This window comes from Pristis pectinata, chromosome 14 (genome assembly GCF_009764475.1).
Source record: "Pristis pectinata isolate sPriPec2 chromosome 14, sPriPec2.1.pri, whole genome shotgun sequence".
In the NCBI taxonomy this organism is placed as follows: domain Eukaryota; kingdom Metazoa; phylum Chordata; class Chondrichthyes; order Rhinopristiformes; family Pristidae; genus Pristis; species Pristis pectinata.
This window is the reverse complement of record NC_067418.1, coordinates 9409674-9430305: the sequence shown is the minus strand read 5'-3', so window position 1 is coordinate 9430305 and position 20632 is coordinate 9409674. Positions and strand designations below refer to the sequence as shown.

Genomic DNA, 20632 nt, shown 5'->3' with positions numbered 1-20632 from the left:
CCCACTTTTTGTAGTAAGAATAACAGTGAAGTTATTAGCCTTATAAGAAATGTAGGGCACCAATTTCCAGTGCCTATACTTGGGTAGTTAAAGGCATAAATCTAGAGTTGCTGTCTGAGTTGTTGTGGTCCTCCAGGAGCTTTGATAGCAGTTTCTCAATGAGAGAAAGCATTCAAGTACATGGAAGGCATGAAGCTGCAACATTTTACCCACTAAACAAGCCAGAAAATGAAGAGCTTCTAGCACAAATCAAAAAAATTGCACAATATTTAACATTTATCTAAAAATGATGATTGGCATTTCTTCAGATTTTTAAATGTCATTAGAGATTTTAAATCTTTAAACATTGCTTCGCCCCCCGAGTCTGAATCTATCATTTGGTATATTTTTTTCTGCTCATTGTTTAGCCTTCTATACATGATTTGGCTTTGAATTAAATGTTCTAACTTGAACTGAATTGTTTAAACACCACGTCTCAGAAAGGATTCTTAAGTCTAATTGGTTATAGTGGAACTCAGTTACTTGCACTGTTCACATAGAACCCCCTGTAGGTGGGCACTACATTGCTTTGGATTTCTTGGCACTATATGCTACAGAACAAAGGAACACAAGAATTCTGAGCAAGTGCAAGTATAATGAGCAGCAAGCCAAGTTCTTTCATTGCTGATTGAAAAATCAATCCACCTGTCAAGCTTAGTAATGCTGAATGAAACTAAGGGTTAAGATCACAAATGTATTCCTTGTGGTCAAAAACTCCTTAAACTTTTAAGATGCTTCATAGTAAATTTGCAAGTAAATTAATTTCTGTTCATTCTTTAGGTCCTCAAGGTGTCCCTTTTATTTTCTTAGTTCCTTACTTCAGTTGGTCCTGCTGCCTTATCATTCCAGAAATCTTGGTTCAATCCCAGCTCCATGAGTTTCTCCCCAGATCGGAAGGACATGTTGTTTGGTAGGTTAATTGGCTGTTACAAATTGCCCCTAGTGTAGATGGGCAGTAGAATCAGGGGGAGTTGACGGGCATGAGAGAGAATAGCTTCTGGGAAATTAAGTGGCAATGGATAAAGTGATACTCCACTTTATGGAATTGCTCTGAGAACTGGCATAGATATGATGGGCCAAATGGCCTCTTTCCATGTGAGAAAATGAAGAAGTGTAAATTATAACTTAAAGATTCTGAATTTTTTGTGGCTGTCAGAATATGATGAATTGAGCTATGGTGATCTTTATCGCATCGCATAATTTCCCTTATCTCCAGGGTGCAAATCATTATATTCCTCCGGAGCAAGGTAATTGAAGATTTAATTGTGTAATTTGGGCTGCTTCCTGCTGGATCCAATTTCTTGCCAATGGTCTTCTTGGCGCTTTTGTTATCATCAAATTTGAAGGAAAATCTTTAGATCACATCAATTTTCCTCATATATTTACTTCTGTTTGTTATTGGACTCATGTCTCAAGTCAAAACAGTGCAGAAAAATTCTTAGTTTTAATTTTATTATAAAGTTAGATACATTTTTTAGTTTGGTTTGTTGCACTTCACTGCAAAATATAAAACTGCATTTTTCTACTTGAAGGGAAATTGAATCATAATGGCCTTTGTTTCCAACAATCTGGAAGAAGTGGGTTGATGAATAGTTGGACAGGCTAGGTTTGTAACTGCTGGATCTTAGAAGAATGAAGGAGGTTTTGACGGAAACCGACACGATCTGAGGGGTCTTCACAGTGTGGATATGGAGAGGAATCTAGAACTACAGAATACATTAAAAATAAGGAGTTGCGCCTTAAATACAAAGTTGATGCAAAACATTTCTCTGAGAGTCATGAGCCTTTGGAACTCCCTTCCTCAAAGCATGGTGGAAGCAGAGGCATTGAGTATTTTAAAGGCATAGATAGATACTTGATAAGGGGGTGAAACTCTGGATAGATGGGAATACAGTCTTGAGGTTACAGTCAGATTTGCCATAATCTTATTAAATAGCAGAGCAGGCGTGAGGGGTCAAGTGGGCTTCTGGTCCTTTTGTATGTTCACATGTAAACGATTATTCTCAAAGCAAGCCAGGCTTGGTTCTTTGCCCTGTCAGTTCTTTGCTTCTCACAAGGATTTCTAAGTACATGCAAAGAAAGAGTTAAGTTAGCCAAAAGTAATTTCTGATTCCTCCTTAGTATGTGCAGTAGTGTGTAACACAAAATGGTGTCAGCTCAGAATGTGGGAATTTTTTGAGAATTTACAGGATTACAGATGCACATCTGTGAGATTAGATACTGGTGAAGAATGTTTTTTTCCTTTACAGACCTGCTGTCTCTGTTTCTAATTTAGGTGTTTAGGCTGAAGGTCGTGAGGGATAAGAAGGTACAGGCTGGTACCACTAAGGAATGGAAAAGTACTGGGGTAAAAGTTAAGTTTTTGAGGGGTATAAAAGGGGGCACCTTCTTTGTGCAAACTGGGACCTTCCCTTAGGCTGGGTCGCGACCGGTGCTAAGACACAAGACAGAAGGCTGTGTGAAAGGCTGTCGGACACCTGAGGTTCCCTCTGGCATTATATGGATCAGTTCATTGATTGGTTGATCAGTATTATTTTGCTTCCTTCTGTATTTTAAGTATTCTTCTTCCTTTCTGTATTTAATTCTTCATACAACTCTAATAGTTTCTATAACCTTTAACACGTGTACAGTGCCTCCTTTGCTTGCAAATACCTCTTGCTGCTGAATCAGGAAAGAATAAGGAACGAATTTTAAAATATTTTCGTTACAGTACATTACTGTGTATTTTGTGAGCAAGATTCACTTCTCACCTTGCTAATAACCATCCACAAAACTTCTGCAGGCTTTAGAAGGCAGAGCAGCTCTACTCTGGATGCCACTCCAGTGCGTCATCCTTTACAGGGGAACAGTGGAATCTGTGGACAAAAAAAAAGTGAGGCTCTTCAACCAATCAGACTGAGGAAACTTCACTGCAAATATAAACCAGAAAAATAAAGAGGCAAATATAAATAAGATTTAAATAAAGTACAGAAAGAAAAGTGAAAATTAGAAAATATAGCTTGTATTAAAAGACAGAATTAAAAGAGGCAGAATAATCTAAACTATTTAAAAATCTTCACTTGGCTGCTGTGGGTTTATAGTAATATCAGTGGATAGTTTGTCTCCTGAGATGAAAAAATCCTCAATGTTGTTTCTGAAGGAATGAGCCTCCAAATTTGTAAAATTACTTGAAATAGAGCAGAGATGTTTAGCAATAATTATTACTTACTGTTTAAAAAAGAATAGTGTGCATGAGTCCATGTTGGTGTGGTTATTATAGCGTCAGTTCGTGCAAATACTGCAACAACACTTACTGTGGGAGCATAAAAACAAGCTGCTGGGGGCACTCAGCAGGTCAGACAGTATTGTGGAGGCAAAGGGATAGTCAATGTTTCTGGTGGATAACCTGCATCAGGACTGAATTGACTGTGGAAGAGTGGATTTCTGACAGCATTTGCTGATTTGAGCATTAATTGTGCATGTGCAGTTGCCAGGTTTATCTAATTTATCTCATTGTGACGTTGATCACTGATAGCCTCATTGAGCCACGCAATAGTGACACAGTAGGAGAGATGAATATCAAAAGCAGGTGTGGAACAAACCCTGAAATTATATGAATGCCAATGGTGCACACGTCATGGATTTTCCATAATCTACAATGTTCAGATGCCATAGTTTACTGAGTGATTGCTAAAAGAGTATACTTCAAACATTTTGTGCAAAATGTTTTTTTAAAAAAAAATACTCCCATATAACAGGAGATGCTTTCAATGGTGATGCTCTTTTTCTCCTCCTTGGAGACTCCTCTGACTGGAGAGAACTGCTGTTTGCTTGCAGCTCCTTAGGAAACACTATAGATCAACATTTTTTCTGTCTGAGTATCTGTCCATCAGCTCTCCACCAAGGGAAGATTCATTTTTGGCACCTATAGATATGCACTGAAGCAAACTTCATTTTTTTTGCTACTTCCCCATGCCAACCTGTAAAACTGAACCAACCAATAACTTGGCCCAAATTCACTGAGGGATACATGTCATAGAGCCATATGGCATGGAAAGAGGCCCTTCAGCCCACTGAGTGCATGCTGACCATCAAGCGCACATTTATATTAATCATATTTTCTTCTCTCCACATTCCCATTAACTCTTCCCCGATACAGCTGCAGGTATAAGGAATATTGCTTGATCTATAATTTAAGATTATTGAACATAAATCAGGTGTGGTTTAGTGACCAACAATCTTATCTGTGAATTGGGAAGACTGTGTCCAAGTCCTACTCCAAACACTTGAGCACAAAGTAGTATCAGAATGGCACTCTGTGTAAGGTAGTGGCATAGAGGTTAAATTATCAGATTCAGAGGCCTGCATTACCAGTCCAGATCTCACCATTACAGCAATGGAATTTCAATTAAGTTAATAATCTGGAATATGATTCACAGTGCGGATTGGCAACAACATCTCCTCCTCGCTAACAACACAGACGCACAGAGGATGTGTGCTTAGCCCACTGCTCTACTCTCTTTACACTCATGACTGTGTGGTTAAGCACAGCTCAAACGCCACCTATAAATTTGCCGATGACATGACTGTTATTAGTAGAATCTCAGATGTTGACAAGGAGGCGTACAGGAGTGAGATAGGTCAGCTGGTTGAGTCGTGTTGCAACAACAACCACACAATGACAGCAAGACCAAGAAATTGATTGTGGACTTAAGGAAGGGCAAGTTGGGAGAACACACACCAGTCCTCATTGAAGAGTCAGTGGTGGAAGGGGTGAGCAGCTTCAAGTTCCTGGGTGTCAACTTCTCAAAGGATCTATCCTGGACCCAACACATTGATGCAATCACAAAGAAGGTACACCAGCAGCTCTATTTCATTAGGAGTTTGAGGAGATTTGGTATGTCACCAAGACTTGCAAATTTCTATAGATGTACAGTGGAGAGCATTCTGACTGGTTGCATCACAGTCTGTATGGAGGCTCCAATGCACAGGATCGCAAGAGGCTGCAGAGAGTTGTAAACTCAGCCAGCTCCATCACGGACACAACCCTCCCCACCATCGAGGACATCTTCAAGAGGCAGTGCCTCAAGAGGGTAGTATCCATCATTAAGGACCCTCACCATCCAGGACATGCCTTTCTCTCGTTACTACCATCAGGGAGGAGGTACAGGAGCCTGAAGGCCCACACTCAATGATTTAGGAACAGCTTCTTATCCATCAACTCTCTTTCTCTGCACTGTACTGCTGCTGCAAAACAACAAATTTCACAACACATTGATGATAATAAACCTGATTTTGAAACATTAAAAACAGTTAGTCTTAATAATGGTAATTATGAAATGCCTGGATTTCCATAAAAACCCATCTGGTTCACCAATGTTCTGCCGGGAGGAAATTTTCCATCTCTGCCTTATATGTGACAGCAATGTTGTTGTCTCTGTCGATAAATGCTGGTCATACCATCAATGCTAACATCCCAAAATGAAGAAATAAAAAAAACTCTTGCAAGACTGAGTAATTCCTGTTATGGATGACATATTTCAGATGATCTGTTCAACAAAGGTCTTTCTGCTCTCTCAAGTGATCATGAAAGAGCCCATGTTAATGTTTTTAAAGAATAGTGGAGTTACCTTAATGCCCTGACCAATATTCAACACCCCAGACAAATTAGCTGTTTTTTTTAAATCATGGTATTTGTTGAGCTTGATATGTGCAAATTACTGCATTTCCCACAAAATAACAGTAATTTTACATCAAAAATACTTCATTTATGAAGTGCTTTGGAACATCCTGAGTTCATTAAAAGTGCTGTGTGAATTTTTTTTATAAATTGCATGGACCTTCCATCATTTCCTGCAACAGCTGCGGGAATTCTGTTACTAAATTTGATTTGTAAGTTGCCACAATGACACTTCTCATTTCCCTGAATCCACCACTGATTTGCAGAGGGAATCTTCCTCCCTTCTGTTCCATCCTGAGGAGGTGCTTTGCTCTCAAGAAGTGTCGAACCAAGGCCTTTTCATGTGGATCCATAGAACTGTTCAGTGTTTTTTTATATATATACAGCTAGTATTTTATCCCCTCGCTCAATATCCCAAATACCCCCATAATCTATTGTGGTTTGGGGAACCTGTCTGTGCATTAATTGGCTACAATGTGCTTTGAGGTATCTGGAGTCAATGTGGTTTTATGAAAAGGAAATTGTTTTTGATAAATGTGAGAGAAACCTTTTGAGGTTGTAACATGGTGGATAAAGAGGAAGTAGTAGATGTAGTATATTTACAGTTTCCAGAAGGCAGTCAATAAGGTGCCAAGTGAACGGTGGAGTACAGGAGCACTTGGGATTTGGAGGTAATATACTTGCATGGACAGGGGAGCAGCTAACTTACAGAAAAGCAGTTGGGATAAGTGGGTAATTTTTGGATTGACAATGAGTGGCTGGTGCAGTTCCATGTGGGATCAGTGATAGGGCCACGACAATCAATATGGATGACTTAGATGGAGAGGCAGGTGTACTCTGTCAATTTTACTGCTGACAGAAAATAAGTTGGTTAGCAGGTTGTCAGGGGGACACAAAGAGCCTGCAGAGAGCCAGAGATAGGTTGTGTGAGCATTCAGGAAGTTGGCAGATGGAGTATAATGTGGGAAAATGCATAGTTATCCACCTTGGAAGGAAGAATGTAAAAGCAAATTATTATTTAAATGGAGTGAGGCAACAAAGTTTTCAGCACAGAGGGATTTGGAAGTCTCAGTACATGAAACACTAAAGGTCAGTGTGCAGATAGAGCAGGTAATTAGAAAATCTAATGGAATGTTGGCCTCTGTCTTAGTGAAGTTGTGATGGAGCTTTGCTGGGTGCTGGCATGATTGCCTTGAGTACTGCATACAGTTCTGATCTCCATAACTAAACAAAGATACACTTGATTTGAAGGCAGTGCAGAGAAAGTTTACCAGATTGATTTCTGGCCTGAAGGAGTTGACGCATGAAGAAAAGTTGAGCAACTTGGGCCTGTGCTCATTGGTGTATAGGAGAATAAAAAGTGATCACACTGAAATATACAAGATTCTGACAGTGTTAGCATCTGTACTACCAAGTATTTGCATTGATTATGGGTAAAAAAAAACACGCACTCTTGAAACTTCTGTCAAATGTGTGAGACTCATTTTTGAGTTTTTAAATTACTTGAGACAAAAGCATTTGCTGAAGAACTGATTCTAAATTTAAATTTCTGTTTGAACTATACAGTTGAGCTGGCCTTCAAATGAAGTGTAAAGTACAGATTGAGACATTTATTATGACAAGAAAACTAAAAGTTAAATGAATAGGCATTGCTCAATTTTTTTTCGTCCATGGGAGGTAAATTTATTATTGTCACATGTACCAAGGTACAGTGAAAAACTTTGTTCTGCATGCCATCCATACAGATCAATTCATTACAACAGTGCACAGAGGTAGTACAAGAGAAAACAGAAACAGAATGCAGAATAAAGTGTTACAGAGAAAGTGCAGTGCAGGCAGACAATAAGGTGCAAGGCCATAATGAGGTAGATTGTGAGGTCAAGAGTCTGTCCTTGAGCCTGGCAGTATGTGCTTTCAGACTTTTGCATCTTTGACAATGTCTGGGGTGGGTGGGGTCTTTGATTATGTTGGCTGCTTTACTGAGGCAGGAGGAAGTGCAGACAAGAGTCCATGAAGGGAGGCCAGTTTCCGTGATGTGCTGAGCTGTGTCTACAACTCTCTGCAGTTTCTCACAGTCTTGCGCAGATGCCATATCAAGCCGTGATGCATCCAGATAGGATGCTTTCTGTGGTGCATCTATAAATATCGTTGAGGGTCAAAGGAAACATGCCAAATTTCTTTAGCCTCCTGAGGAAGTAGAGGCACTAGTGTGTTTTCTTGGCCATAGCTTCCACGTGGTTGGACCAGGACAGGCTATTGGCAAGTTTCACTCTTAAGAACTTGAAGTTCTCAACCATCTCGACCTCAGTACCATTAATGTAAACAGGAGCATGGCACCACCCCCCTTCCTGAAGTCAATGACCAGCTCCTTTGTTTTGCTGACATTGAGGGAAAGGTTGTCATGACACCATGTCACTAGGCTATCTCCTTCCTGTATCTGACTCATCGTTATCTGAGATGTGGCCCACTACAGTGGTGTCATCTGCAAGCTTGTAGATGGAGTTAGAGCAGAATCTGGCCACACAGTCGTGAGTGTACAGTAGGGAGCTTAGGATCCAGCCTTGGGGGGGCACCAGTGCTGAGGATAATCATGGCAGAGGTGTTGCTGCTTATCCTTATTGATTGCAGTCTGTTGGTCAGGAAGTCAAGGATCCAATTGCAAAGGGAGGTGTTATTCCCAAATCTAGGAGTTTGGAGACAAGTTTGCTTAGAATTATAGTATTGATGCAGAGCTGTAGTCAATAAATAGTCTAATGTAGGTGTCTTTACTGTCCAGATGCTCTAGAGATGACGGTAGAGCCAGGAATGTGGACCTTGCTGATAATATTCATCACTTATTGCACTTGAAGGTGGCATGAGCTTTCCCCTTGATCTTCTGCAGTCTGTGTGATGGAGTCCCAAGATTTTACTGAAAGAATGGTACCATATTTCTCAGTCAGGATGCTGTGCGATTTGCAAGCAAACTTGGGTGCATGGGAATACTTGTTCCTTCGAATGTTCCAGGTACCAGATTTGGGAAGTACTTTGTAGACTGGCATAGATGGTATGCCACTGGTAATAAAACTCTGGGGCCAGGGCTGTGTTCACCTTAATGTGCAATAAAATGTGTGCAAGTGAATGGTTAATGTACAGTTTAGTTTGCAACAACCCAAAGATCTTTATAAAGAACAGAATTATGAATTCATTAGGATAAAGCCAGGAATGGGAAACCATAGCTTTTAATGAGGTCCTGGCTCAACTGGAGCAGAGATACAAAAGAGGTGATTTAAGCAGATTTATAAAATTACCAAGGGTTTTAGTTGGGTAAACAAGGTGAGACCATATCCCATAAGTGGCAAGTAACTGATGAAGGCTATCAATCTAAAAGTATCACCAAGAGCAAATGAATTTCAGAAAATTGACTTCACTCAGCATGTTGTTGGAGTACGAAATGCTTTGACACAATGGCTACAAAGGGCAAAGAGCATTGCATTTGTTGAGGGGGAAAGGGCATATAGTTGTGGGGAAAATGCACACAAATGGAAGAGCTTTTGGCTTGCTCTATAATGGAGAAAAAAAGGCATCAGAGATGTGAAGTACCAGATGATGTGCTTCTGGTAAAATTCTCATTGTGTGTGTTCAAATCACATCATCAAATTTTGTTTTGTAACACCTGTATTCCTGTGAAACAATTTGGGGCATTTTGTTACAGTAAATCATTATACAAAAGTAAATTGTTGGTTCCACATGCATCTCAATGTGTTAATGAATAACTTAGATAGTACTTCAGTGTATACTGTGGATTGATAGTTTGTGATTTAGCATTTATTATTTTGCCTAAAATTGTCATTATCACATGACACCATTGGTGGAGATGGCTGGTCCCTTCCAACAGGGAAGGAAAATCAGAAACCCTGCTGTATTAGCATGTCTTATTCTCCATCTCTCCAACAGCCTTTTAAGTTTATTCTGTTGCCGATATTATCTTATCCTAGTGGCATTTTAAGGTCCAAATGGGAACTTCGTTCATTGGTGCAAATTCCAAAATCTGACTCTCAAATGTTAAGTTTCTGACCTCCACTCAAACACTAAAAAATAAATTGTTCTAGTTATTATTTCTCTGGAGTAATAAAAGACCTAAAGAAAACTTCAGTATGCGATTCCAAAGCAAAAGAAATCCTTTGATAGCATTGGATTCACAAGTATAATATAACAAATCAAAGACAATATGCAATCTCACTTCATTTTGATATAGAAGATGATTCAGCTTTATTTGATACTTCACAAGACTGAGTAGTCTTTAATAAATTCTGGTGCAAAAGAACTAACCATGAGTCAGAAAAGTCATTTTCTCATGGAAAGAGAAAAGCCATCAATAGTAATTTGCCACCTTAAATTTGTTTTGCATTAATTAACCTTTGAATTCAGTCATAGAGCACTACAGCACAGAAACAGGCCCTTAGACCCATCTAAGTCCATGCTGATCTAATATTTTGCCTGGTCCCATCTACCTGCACCTAGACCATATCCCTCCAAACCCCTCCCATCCATGTACCTGTCCAAACTTCTCTTAAATGTTTGAATTGAACCCACATCTACTGGCAGCTCATTCCACACTCGCACCACCCTCTGAATGAAGTAGTTCCCCCTCAGATTCCCCTTGTACATTTCACCTTTCACCCTAAACCCATGTCCTCTAGTTCTAGTCTCACCAAACCTTAGGGGAAATAGACTGCATGCATTCACCCTATCGATAGCCCTCAATTTCATATACCTCCAAGATCTCCCCTCATTCTCCTGCACTCTAGGGAATAAAGTCCCAACCAATTCAACCTTTCCCTATAACTCAGGTCCCACAAGTCCCAGCAACATCCGTGTAAATTTTCTCTGCACTCTTTCAAGCTTATTGATATCTTTCCTGTAGATAGGTGACCAAAACTGCACATGATACTGTAAATTCGGCCTCATCAACATCTTGTACAACTTCAACATAACATCTCAACACCTGCACTCAGTGCCCTGATTTATGAAGGCCAAATTGCCAAAAGCTCTCTTTGTGACCCTATCTACCTGTGATGACACTCAAGGAACTATGGATCTGTATTCCCAGGTCCTTCTGTTCTACCGCACACCTCAGAGCCCTACCATTCACTGTGCAAGCCCTACCCTGGTTTGTCCCCTCAAAGTGCAACACCTCACACTTGTCTGCATTAAATTCTATCTGCCATTTTTCAGCCCATTTTCCCAACTGGTCCAGATCACACTGCAAGCTTTGATAGCCTTCCTCGCTGTCTGCTAAGCCCCCAATCTTGGTGTCATCTGCAAACTTGCTGATCTGGTTTACCACATTATCATCTAAATCATTAATATAGATGATAACAATGAACCCAGCACCGATCCCTGCAGCACACTAGTCACACTCTCAGGCTTCTCCCTCTAACAACGTTGAGTCTAATTGACTACTTCATCCTGAATGCCAAGCAACTTAACCTTCTGGACCAGCCTCCCATGTGGGACTTCGTCAAAGGCCTTGCTAAAGCCCATGTAGAGAACATCCACTGCCTTTCCCTCATCGACCTTCTTGGTAACCTCTTCGAAAGACTACAAGATTGGTTATACACGACCTTCCACACACAAAGCCATGTTGATTATCTCTAGTGGCCCTGTCTATCCAAATACTTGTATATCCTGTCCCGTAGAATGCCTTCCAATAATTTACCCACAACTCACATCAGGCTCACCGGCCTATAATTTCCCAGCTTATTCTTAGAGTCTTTCTTGAACAATGATCAACATTAGCTATCCACCAGTCCTCTGGCACCTCACCTGTGGCTAAGGACATTTTAAATATCTCTGCCAGGGCCCCTGTAATATCTGCACTAGCCTCCCACAAGGTCTGAGGGGACACCTTGTCAGGCCCTGGGGATTTACCCACTTTAATTCACCTCAAGACAGCCAACATCTCCACTTCCAGATACGGTTCATGACCTCACCACTCTTTTGCCTCAATTCTATAGTCGTGGTGTCCATCTCCAGAGTAAATACAGATGGAAAAAAATTCATTTAAGATCTCCCCCATCTCTCTCAGCTCCATGCATAGATGACCACGCTGATCTTCAGGAGTCCTTTGCTACCCTTTTGCTCTTAATACAGCGATAGAAATCCTTAGGATTCTCTTTCACCCTGTCTGCCAGAACAACCTCATGTCCTCTTTTTGCCCTCCTGATTTCTCTCATGTTCTCTTGCATTTCTTAAACTCCTCAAGCACATCATTTGATCCTAACTGCCTGTACCTTGTATATGCCACCTTTTTCTATACTAGGGCCTCAATATCCCTTGATAACCAAGGTTCCCTTAACCTGCTAGCCTTGTCTTTTATTCTAACAGGAACATACAGATTTTGTACTTGGCATGGTAGTGTAGCGGTTAGCGCGACACTATTACAGCGCCAGCGATCGGGGTTCGATTCCCGTCGCTGTCTGTAAGGAGTTTGTACGTTCTCCCATGTCTGTGTGGGTTTCCTCCAGGAGCTCCGGTTTCCTCCCACATTCCAAAGACGTACGGATAGGTTAATTTGGGTTTAAAAAAATGGGTGGCAAGGGCTCGTTGGGCCGGAAGGGCCTGTTTCCACACTGTAAATAAAAGTAATTTTAAAAAAAAAATTTCACTTTTGAAAGCCTCCCACTTACTAAGTACCTCTTTGCCAGAAAACAGCCTATCCCTATCCACGCCTGCCAGATCCCTTCTGATGCCATCAAAATTGGCCTTACTGCAATTTAGAATCTCAACCCGAGGACCAGTCCTATCCTTCTCCATAGTTATCTTGAAACTAATGGAATAATGATCACTAGATCCAAAGTGTTCCTCTACACACTTCTGTCACCTGCCCTCTCTCGTTCCTCAAGAGGACATCCAGTATCATGCTCTCACTAGTTGGGACCTCTACATATTGATTAAGGAAACTCTCCTGAATACATTTGACAAACTATCCCATCCAATCCCTTTACAGTATGGGAGTCCCAGTCAATATGTGGAAAGTTAAAATCACCTACCTATTTTTCTACACACCCTCCCTTTAAGAATGCTGTGGACTCGATCCAAGACGTCTCTGACCCTGGCACCTGGGAGCCAACATACCATGCAGGAGTCTCTTTCTTGTCCACAGAACCTCCTATCTGTTTCCCCTAACCAGTGAATCCCCTATCAGTACTGCACTCCTCTCCTCTCCCCTCCCCTTCCCACCCCCCACCCCCTCCACTTCTGAGCCAGACTCAGTGCCAGAGACCTGGCCACTGTGGCTTTCCCCTGGTAGGTCATACCCCCTAACAGTATCCAAAATGATATGCTTGTTATTGAGGGGAACAGCCACAGGGTACCCTACACTGACTGCCTATCCCCTTTCCCTCTCCTGACAGTCACCCAGCTACCTGCATCCTGCAACTTGGGTGTGACTACCTCCCTGTAACTCCTGTCAATGTCCTCAGTTTCCCAAATGATCCAGAGTCCATCGAGCTCCAGTTCCCTCATGCAGTAAGGAGCTGCAGCCAGATGCACTTCTCATAGGTGTAGTCCTCAGGGACACTGGAGGTCTCCCTGACTTCCCACATCCTACAAGAGGAGCACACCACTGCCCTGACTGCCATTTCACTACTCTGTGGAATAAGAGAGAATAAAAAGACCTTATCTGAACCTCACCTTAGTCTCTGCTCATAGAAGCTTATTGAGCCAAAGCTAAATCAATGATAACAAAATATAAACCTTACCTGTTCTTGCCTGTACCTTCTCTCTGAAGCCTTTTTTTCCCCCTAAAGAGCTGCTTTCACTCTCCAAACTTGAGAGCAGGAGCCAGAGCCTCCCACTCCAAAATGGCCACTCTGTTTAACCCTAACTTCTTTTTATTGGCTATGTCAATTAGCTAATCAGCTGTTAACTAACAATTTGCCAATTGTAGGGTCTTGCTGAGTGAAATCAAAAGTCCCGAGACTTACCTGCTTGAAACTTTAGCCTCTCACTCCAAGTCCCATCTTCTGCTGAGTGAAATAACTATGACTGTGAACTAAAGTTGCATGCATGTCATCCATTTTGATGTGCATATACTTGTACCTAGCATTGGGTGTAATACCTATGTGAAAGAGAATGTACTCTTCACTCAATGTAATCATGCATAGTACTGGATTATTAGAACTGGAAAAGTACCAGTGGAAAGACAAGGCTGGTAGCAGTTATGACTTGTGCAGTTGAATGATAAGAAGCTTAAGTATATCTCAGTGCTCTGTCATTCTTTATTTTCTGTTTCCACTGCAGACCTCAGTCTTGAAATGAATGTATTAAGACTGTTATTTCAAATCTGCCTGGTCTTATTTATGGGAAACTTTTTTAAATTATTCCCACAGAACCTAAAAAGGAGCTTGCCGTTCAAGAGCCAGGAATGATCTGGAGAATGACCGGAGGTCTTTACAGCATGACAAAAGGAGCGGTGGGTGCCACACTCGGAGGTGTCGCTTGGGTTGGAAGCAAAAGTCTAGAGCTGACCAAAACAGCTGTGACCACAGTGCCAGCAGCTGGTGTCGGCTTGGTGAAGGGAAGTGTGTCAGCAGTGTCTGTTGGTGTCGGTGCTGTAGGCTCAGCTGTGGCCAGCAAAGTTCCCTTTACATCCAAAAAAAAGGACAAATCTGACTAAGTGAAGCAGTTTGTAGGGTATGTTTTCCTTATTTTAAAAAAAATTCATCATGATTTAAGTATACCTGGACATGTTTGGATACACTGCCATGGTATATGTTTTGTTTTAATGGGCAACCAGTGAGATACGCGCTTTTACAAAACTTTGCAGCCTCCACACTTCTCTCCCACCCCAGTCTCTCCTATGCTCATGCCATATCTCTTCAATGACAATGTCAATGTGTGCTGTCAATGACAAACAGAGCAGTTGATCCCTTTCTACACTGTCCACTAACAAGGTATAACATTATGCTTCTGGGCTTCTGCTGGCGTAAGCATTGGCAGCATAAGGATGGTCAAAGCACTAGATCTATAAAGGACATGTGACACCCACAGCTAAGATGTACAGGAATGTTTTATTTGAGTGGTTGGAGGGGCAAAAGAACACATTATCAACATCAAAAAGAACTCCTCCCCACATGTATATATTTATTGGTTAATGTAGTATTTTGTATGCTTGTTTTGTTCCTGTTAATTATAAAGGGGCTAATTTTCTGTTTCAGGTTTTGCTTTTTAAATATTTGGAGTAGAACACCATGGAGTATGTATTGCTTCAAACATGTTGGTGGCAGAAAACTTTGTTGTGTTGGGAACAGTAAGCATGCAGTCTTAAATTATTTTTTAAAAATGCAGCAAGTCTTTTTTCTTTGCTTGATTGTGCTCCTCTTTCACATGGCTCGCCAGGTCAGAATCAGAAGCGATGTACCACTGCAACATTGCAGTGCTTTCGCTTAGATTACTCTTTACCATGAGTAGCCTGACTTCTCACTTTTGATTATTGTTACCTGCTATAAGTGGCATTGGTAGCAGGCAGTCGTTACCACTGAACGTTGCTGTTTGCACTGTTTCTTCTCTGTTTTGCTCCATGTTTATCTTTCCATCATCTTTCTGTGCACCTGATATTTCTGTAACAAGTTTATGTATTAAGACTGAAACAGACAATTGATTTCTGTTGACCAAAATGCAAAACATTTAGTTTTTGTCTATAATAGAACTATTTTTGCAAATATGACACCTTAAAGCTATGAATTAGACTGTAAGTCTGTATTTTAATGGAAATAAAGTTTAAAAATCTCAAAACAACATGATTGAAAATGTTCAGCTTTACATAATTGTAATATTTTCTGAAATATTAGGGCAGGCACAGTAGTGTAGCGGTTAGCGTAACACTTTACAGCGCCAGCGACCCGGGTTCAAATCCAGCCACTGTCTGTAAGGAGTTTGTACGTTCTCTCCCATGTCTGCGTGGGTTTCCTCCCACATTCCAAGACGTACACGTTAGGAAGTTGTGGGCATGCTATGTTGGCGCTGGAAGCGTGGCGACACTTGCAGGCTGCCCCCAGATCACTAAGCAAAAAGATGCATTTCACTGTGTGTTTCAATGTACATGTGACCAATAAAGATCTTACCTAACATTTGCAAATACTGGGAAAGTCATAGTTGCATCTATTGATTTGCTAGAAAAATCATTACCGTTAAATCTGGGATGTGGATCATATCATTTGACTAAAACATTAAAAACATTAATAAAAATGGATGAATTAATTACACAATTAGGATGGTTAAGAGAATGGAGTTGTTAGAAATGGAATATTGCAGTAAATGAAAATGCTAGGATTGAACAAGTGGACACCAGTTTAAAAAAAATTAATAAAGATGGGCCAGTTGACCATCTTCATCAATAAGTATCCTATGAAGTGGACGTGATACAAACCAGCTTCAAGGAATGGATCTGACCAGCATCTATAATGGGTGCAGTGCCCTCAGCAGCAATTGTACTTGAAGAAGCTGACGTTCTTCCTGCCAAACAATGGGTTCATTGAAAAGGGATGTGCAAGCTAGAAAATTAATTTTCAGATGACAGCTTAAAACCAATCATGTGTGCAGATAGTGGAATGAGACACCTTGTACAGACCAGGAATAATATTGCTGTAGTTACTGATGCTGAACAACTAACTAGAAGTCACAGTTCAAATCCCAGGATCACGTTACATTGAATTCAGTAAATATAGTTATTTATGGGCTTGAGTCAGAAAGTACAAAAGTTACCACTTTTTCTGAAAAATGCATGACTGTCCACTGACATTCTTTAGGGAACAAGACCTTGCTATCCCTACCTGATGAGGCAAGTACATGACTCTAATCCTGCATTGTGTGGTGGATTCTTGATGTTTGTATAAGTGACTTAGCATGCTATCCATTCATACAGAACCTCATCTACAGCAAGAAGGTGGGCACGCCTTTTCCTCTTGAAGTTACCAAGCTATATGATGACCCAGCATTGATTTTTCAAGGCTGAAGGCTGCTTATGATGGTTTGGAAGGAAGCAAGGGATCAGGGTTTGAGGAATAAATTTGACACTGGAGGAGATTCGGGAAAGGGAGGATGAAGGACATGAAAAGATTTAAACATATGAGAGTATTCTAAATTGAGGCATTGGGGACCAGGACACCACATATTTCATTGCTACATCAAAGGCTTGCTTACAGGCAACAGAACTGAATGACCCAAAGTTAATGGAGCATTTAGAATGGGTGTTCTGACAGAAGAGCATTAGTACAGTAAACTCCGAAGGTGAAACTGCACACTAGAGAAGGATGCAGAATCAAATCAAAAAGTACAAAAACTGAGGCAGGGTTAATCTTAATGGCTTCATTCTTCCAGATTTTATTTGGAGGTCGTGGATTATTTTATACTCAACATTGGATAAGCTGTCTGATAACACTGGTGCAGTGAAGGGATCTGGCTATCAATCATTTGACAAGTGGGATTGAGCAGGTAGGGGATGTCCCAACTCAAAGTACAAGGCAGTGGGGTACATAGCCTTCTGTAAGGGAAAACTGGAAGAAAATGCAGTCTTTTAAATGGGGAAAGTGGGGAGTATTTGCCCTAAAAATAAGTTTGATATCTTGGCAACTTCCCCTGTAGGAACACTGTCTCATGACCTACTGGGTCAATAAAATGCAAAATGAGCACATTGTAATCATCACAGTGTGTCTCAACCCTGGAAGCTGTAGATGAGGACAAAGACAAAACTCTGGTCCATGTTCCAGAGGAAACTAGACCTATCATCCTGGTTCGAAAAGAAACAATCCTTTTGAAAGATATGATTGGTAAGGAAGGAGTACAGAAAGCTAACTCCACCGGAGTTCTGACAAAATGCCTGGAATAGCATCTGTCTCGCCAGAAAGGTAACTACAAGATCCCATGGCATCACTCCTGATCGAGGCACTGGCCCCTGTTAAATTATGTTATCATCTAAGTGAGAGACCGCAGGGATGCCCACATCAGTTATACCACAACCAGTACCAATGACTGTTAGGCTGGGAACCACCTTATCCTCTCATTTATCTTCTGAGGGATCTCCCTTGCTGTCTGCCGCAGAAGGGAAATTATTGACCACTTGTTGTCCACCAAGTGGCTGAACAGTTGCTTCCCGAATCACAGTGTAGATTCCGTCCATCTGCCTGCCCCCAAAACAATGATGGCAATAGAAATGTTGCAGCGAGAAAATCAAATTTGAAGGTGTCAAAGATCTGGCAAAGCTAGCTCTTAGAGTCCTTCAGCTCAGAAACAGGTTCTTTGGTCCATCTTGTCCATGCCAACTACATGGCTATCTGAGCTAGTCCCATTTGATTGTGTTTGGCCCATATCCCTCTCGGCCTTTCCTATCCATGTACCTGTCTAAATGGCTTTTAAATGTTGTAATCTGTATGAATGGTATGCAAGATAAGTTCTTCACTGTACCTCGGTACAAGTAATAATAGTATTCCAATTCCTCTGGCAACTTGTTCCATATTGCCCACATGCCCCTCAGGTCCCTTTTAAATCTTTCCCCTCTCACCATAAATCTATGTACTCTAGTTTTAGACTCCCCTACCCTGACAAAAAGACTGTGACCATTCACCTTATCTATGTCCCTCAAGATTTTATACATCTCTGTAAGGTCACCCCTCAACCTGCTGCACTCCAGGGGAAGAAGTCCCAGCCTATCCTTGTAATCAAGCCCTCCAGTCCCAGTAATGTCCTATGAATTACTAGCTTAATGACATCCTTCCTATATCTGGGCAACTAGAACTGTACATAATACTGTGTGGTTTCTTGAACTGTACTTCACAGACAGTGTTTTGACCCCAACCAACAGGAGTTATGGTGTCCCTAGTGCCTGGACTGCCCTGAATTATGAGCATCTGTGAAGAGACTCTTGGCTTTTCCACCAGAAAACACAAGGACTGGTTTGGTGACAATGACCAGGAACTCCAGGAGCTAATTAACCACAAATGTAAGGTGTCTTTAGATGCGGAACTCCATGCCTCAGGGGAAAAGGCTGTACAGGCACCTGAAGGGCAAGGTCTATTAGAAAACCTGTGACCTAAGGAATAGATGCTAGGTGAGAAGATCAGAGGAGATACAGACACTCACTGAGAACCAAGGCATCTGGAGATCCTTCTGCACTGCCCATTCTAATTACAGACCAAACACATCAGGGTCCCCACCTGCTGGGATTCAGGCACAAAGGTGACTTCATCAAGGCTAGAGAGGCAATCAGCACTTGCTGGAGGGAGCACTTTGAAGAACTCCTCCACAGTGACTCCGTCCTTGACTGCATCCCATAGCAAATTATCATATCCAACTTGTCACCATCCCAAAATTGCAAGAAAGGCCAAATATCAGCTAAAAAAGACCAAGGTCTCTGGAGCAAAGTGTATCCCGACTATTAGTCACGAGGGACTGTGGAGTATTCTCAGATTTTGATGCCCTCAGAAGTTCATCTCCTTCCTATGTCTGCTACGTGATAGCATGCAAGCCAGGACATTAGCCACTGGATCCACAACAAACCCAAATATCAGTACAGCCTGATGTGACACAAAGAAGCATCATCACACAAACGTTTTTAAATCAGTATTTCTCACTGCAATGCTGCATTGCACGTTGAACAAGCTTCCAGCTGGGAGTGGGACTGATGTACAAGACAAACAGAAAACTGTTAGACTTATGTCACCTTCATTCCAGAACCCAGGTTGTTCCTACCTCACATGTCAAGCTGCAGCACACCAATGTTACTGGTGTGTGCACACATTCAGAAACTGATCTGGGTAATTATCAACTTGTTGACTAAAATATGCAAGAGAATAAGAACATAAAAAAAGCAGACCACCTAAGCCAATTTCACCATTAAATAAAACTTTAGCCTATCTTTTACCTTAGCACAACATTACAGCACTGACCCATATCTCTTGATCTGCTCAATGTCTATCCATCTCTCTTGAATATACACAATGACTGAGCCTCCAGTCACCTTGGGTAGAGAATTATAAAGATTCACTGGCCTCTGGCTGAGGAAACTTCCCATCTCTTCCTGGATGGCCAACCACTTATTTTGGGACTTTGATGCTTGGTTCAAGACACACCAGCAAGGGGGAAAGTCAACTCCATATCTACCCTGTTCAGAAAGGTCATAATACTCTGTGCTTCAATAAGATTACTTCCCATTCTTCTGAACTGAAGGCAGTATAGGCCCGATACAGATCTCGTTCTTCCCCACACCACCACCCCCCCCCCCCTTACGAATGCCTGACTTATGGACATTCCATTAATACGAACGAGGATCTGGGAGATTAGCAGAATGGATGGGGATAAATTTGCTGGCTACCACAGGCATCTTCTAACAATGGGAATGGGGCATTTCCATGTGCCTGCTCTCCCCACCACTTTCCCCCCACTGCCCCTCTGAGTCAATGAGGCCAGCTGGCGGTCACTCTTCCCTTGCCTGCTTGCTCTACTATCACACCTGTTTCCGTGATCCTTCCCCACACACTGTTTTTGTTCTTTTCTGACAAACTGTTTGGGTTACAAACAGTTCTCAGGAACAGAACCCTGTCATAACCTGGGGACTGTCTGTATGCCAAATCTGTCCTCACTCAACAAACAGGTTATGCCAGGAAACAATCTGGTGGACCACTGATGCACTTCTTGCATTGCAGGTATATCATTCTTTTGACAGGGAGACAAGACCTGCGCATAGTATTCCAGGTGTGTCCCACCAAGGCTTTGTATAATTACAGCAGTATGTTTCCACATAGCCCTGAATCCACACCAGCAAAGGTACACTAGTACAGTGCAGATCTTGTGCACTGTCTTTTGAACAGGACATTAAGTGAAGGCTTTCCTGGGTAGGATACAAAATATTCTAGAGCATAAACCCATTCCACAACTGCATAATAGAAGACTGGAAAC

At 41.5% G+C, this 20632-nt stretch overlaps 1 protein-coding gene across 3 annotated transcripts in view; it reads left to right on the top strand.

Annotated features, from left to right (window-relative positions):
- Nucleotides 1-15783, top strand: part of zgc:101566 (Transmembrane protein 263-B-like) — a 180032-nt gene extending 164249 nt beyond the window's left edge. For all 3 annotated transcript variants that reach the window (XM_052029340.1, XM_052029338.1, XM_052029339.1), the window contains one exon: nt 14071-15783. In XM_052029340.1, the coding sequence (XP_051885300.1) occupies nt 14071-14357 (287 nt within the window). In that variant the 3' untranslated portion in view covers nt 14358-15783. The remainder of the gene's footprint in view (nt 1-14070) is intronic.
- Nucleotides 15784-20632: the final 4849 nt, after the last annotated feature.